Below are 3,658 nucleotides of genomic sequence, written 5' to 3'. Positions count from 1 at the left end.
TATGTTATTAAGTGCAACATGAGCTCCCTGTCTTACGGTTTCCTTGGTTTGTAAATTGTGCACTTGTATGACCATAATTTGGAGTCCTGGTCTGGTGCTGTAGGAGAAGCACTAGACTGCAAGGTCGATTTGAACCACAAGGTGGTGGTTCAAACCTACCAGCCGCTCCTTGGAAACCCTGTACCCAGTTGCTATGGGTCGTAACCGACTCTACAGCACTTTAACAACAACAGTGATCATAGTTGGAGTTCTGGTGTGGCGCTGTAGGATAAGCACTAGACTGCAAGGTCGATTTGAACCACGAGGTGGTGGTTCAAACCCACCAGCCGCTCCTCGGAAAGCTCATACCCAATCAGCAGCACTTAACAACAACAACAACAGTGATATTAACCAAGTGATTTTTTTCCTCTAGGCACAGAAGTCTGTCTCTGTTTTCTTACCAAGGCCAGTTCAGGAAGAACGTTTTATTACTTATGTGGGATGTGCTTTTGCTTTAAAGGTAAGTTTTGAAAGGATAGGTTTCAAAGCACCAAATTTAAAAGGCCTGCTATTAAATTTGTAAGTCTTTAAAATTAAAATGCTCCGAAAACCTCTGATATAAAATTACTTTGGTTTTTAAAGAAAATAAAAAATAAAGAAAACTTTACTTATGGTAGCTATCTTATTCTGAAAACCTACCTTAAATATTTTTTTCAAAAAAGCCATAAATGTGTGATAGCTAATTTGATAAAAATAGTATTTCATTGTATAGCTTTCCTCTTTAAAGCCTGACGATGCATCCTCAGTGGCATGAATTTCGCATCTGTTGTTTGATGGCGAACACCTGGGTGAGGTGCTGAACTTATAGTCATTTTCTCTGTTTCCCTGCTCCCTTCCTCTTCATCACAAGGCAGCCCCTCCCTCCTTCTGTTTTAGCAACTCTCATCAGTGCTTGTGAAGCCTTTACGTACCTCTGTGTACCACTCAACACGTGTGTGATTATTAGGTATTTCTGATTTCCATCTGATCTGCCATCCTTGATGAGAGGAATCATCCCAAACTAAGGTTTTATCCTTTTTTTTGATAAGTAATACATTTCTCTTCATCTGTGAACCTATGGAATCTAGACTACAAGTTACCTTCTTCCAGAGTACACTGGGATATTGGACACAAGTGTATATTTCTACTATAAATGAGAGAAACTGGAGAGAAGGAAAGAGTAATGTGTGTCAAGCAAGTCCACAAACAGCAGGCCATATTTCATTAACTATATTTATATATGTTTTTAAAGCTTTTATTGTGAATTGAGTGATAATTGACATGAGAGGAAATCAGTTTTGCACTGATTTTGTTTTTTATTTTGTTTCATTGATTATAATCCCCTCCATGCATCATCGGTAAACAGTATTTGTTCCTATTCCTTCTGTTTTGTCTTTTTTGTTGTACACAAAAACACAAAGGAATCATTTAAACAACCAACGGCATGGTAGCATACAGCCTTTCTCTTTCCATATGTCTACAGTCCTCAGCTGCTCTATCTCTCCATGCCATCACCTTTGCTTCCATCTCTGGTGTCGCTGCTTCTCTGGTTAGGGTGCTGCTCTTCTCTCTTGATGGTCCTAGGGTCTTCTGTTCCTGGAATATAAGATTAACTACTTCCCCTTTTTTGTTACACAACTTCTACCTTTACAGTTGTGACAGTCGCAATTAGTCATGATAACAATAGAATCAAATGAATCCTATCCTCAGTGTCTTTCACCAGACCCATAAAGACAAGATGAAAACTATTCAGTAGGGATTCTACCTTCCCCCCGCACGCTCTGAAACTAAACTCCTCTTGAAAACTTGTAAGCCAGCCACTTTGTACCTTTATAGTGGTGGTGGCTGTGTGCCGTGGAGTCGGTTCTGACTCATAGCGACCCTGTACAGGGTTTCTGAGGCTGTAAATCTTTACGGGAGCAGAATGCCTTATCTTTCTCCCGCAGAACAGCTGGTAGTTTAGAACTGCTGACCTTGCGGTTCTCAGCCTGATCTATAACCACTACACTACCAGCCCTCCTCATTTTAGGTAGCCAATGCCTAACTTGCCTGTCCCTGTCAGCCCTGTGTAGAGGGGATAGGATTGATTCTTGATGTGAAGACTCCCTCCCTCCCAGTTGGTATTTTGAGCTACTATATCCATAAGTATAGGTCAAGTTAATCAAATTGTAGCAATTTACAATTGCTTCCTTTATCAAATTTCTTTATCTTCCTGTAGTCAAGTTCTGATCATCAAGCCATCGAGGCTAGGTCAAATGGGTACTATCTGCAGCTTTGGGTGTTCTTGTGCATCTCCTTCCACTTCATATCCGTTGGATGCTTGACTCTCAGCTCTAGCCTTCCATGACTAAGTCATTGTCCATGGTCTCAGGAGTTTCCAAGTCTCCCCAAACTGTGGACCAATCAGCCCTTCTTCTTCTCTCTCCCATCTCAAGGTTGACAGAAGTCTGTGGAATGTGGTCAAACTTAGCCCATATCTTCATTGCTACCTTTCCCCCACTTCCACTCACCAATTGACAGATGTGGTCGCCACAAGCTTACATAAGGCCTACTTGTGTGTTCCCTCTGAGTTTCAGTCTTGGAGGAGGATTTGTCCTGAAGGGACTTGATTGTTTGCCTTCATGGCTCGCTGGCAAACAGATTGCTTGTTCTTGTAATAGCCAAACAGACTGTTTTTGTTTTTTCTTGCTGATCTTTCTTTCAAGAAGTATCTTCTGTTCCTGTAGCTGCTCCGGGCTGGTTTGCATGTCCTTTCAATTGGGAATGTCCCACCTCAGAAGGTTCTGCATGGGGCTCAAGATTCCACCTAAGGTCCTATACATTACAAAGGCTCTGCAAGAAGCTTATTTTACTGGGCAAAGTCTAGAACACCTTTTAGATATTTCAATCATTTATAGACTGAAGACAGACTTACAAACTTTTTGTAATCATGCTTCCCGATATTCTTTTCTATCTCACTGAACTGTCTATTTTACTTTATTTCCACTCTTTTACTCATTAAGGCTATACCTTAATCCCTGTATCCCAGAGTCCTGTTGTTCCAAGGTTGCGCATACATCACTGTTTACTTCTGTCCCACTTAGCCCGTGCAAACCTACCTAAGTGTTCCTCTATCTGCCTTGTTCTTTCACCACCCCCTTCTTGTGCATTGCCCTCTCTTTCCTTGTGTATTTCTGTCCCCAACACCTGAGCTATGATGTGATTATGCCCTAACCTATGCTCTACCATCCCCTCCCTCCCACTCCTGGTAATGAACAAAGAATTTTTTTTTTCCTTTTTTTTTAGTATAGGTATTTTTTTCTTAAGCATTTACAATAATGATCTTATGCAATATTTGTCCTTTTGTGACTAATTTCACTCAGCATTATGTCCTCAAGGTTCATCCATGGTATGCAGTAATTTGCAGCTTCCTTGATATTCTTCAAGGTAGCAAAGTATTCCATTGTGTGTATTGTACCAAAATTTGTTTATCCATTCTTCCATTGATGGGCACTTAGGCTGCCTCCTTCTTTCTATTTTGAATAGTGCTGTGATAAACACTGGTGTGCATATATCTACTTGTGTTCTGGCTTGTATTTCTTGTGAATATATACCAAGTAGAGGAATTGCTCGATCATGTTGTTGTTGTTAAATGCCATCG

General features: G+C 40.7%; 1 protein-coding gene across 1 annotated transcript in view; it reads left to right on the top strand.

The window, feature by feature from the left end:
* Positions 1-3,658, top strand: part of TMEM67 (transmembrane protein 67) — a 96,071-nt gene that overhangs the window by 59,310 nt on the left and 33,103 nt on the right. Inside the window, exon 18 of the mRNA XM_006859218.1 lies at positions 413-499. Within this exon, the coding sequence (XP_006859280.1) occupies positions 413-499 (87 nt within the window). The remainder of the gene's footprint in view (positions 1-412; positions 500-3,658) is intronic.

Source organism: Chrysochloris asiatica, unplaced genomic scaffold (genome assembly GCF_000296735.1).
Source record: "Chrysochloris asiatica unplaced genomic scaffold, ChrAsi1.0 scaffold00031, whole genome shotgun sequence".
In the NCBI taxonomy this organism is placed as follows: Eukaryota; Metazoa; Chordata; class Mammalia; order Afrosoricida; family Chrysochloridae; genus Chrysochloris; species Chrysochloris asiatica.
Note: the sequence above shows the minus strand (reverse complement) of the source record. Positions and strands in the feature narration are given on the sequence as shown.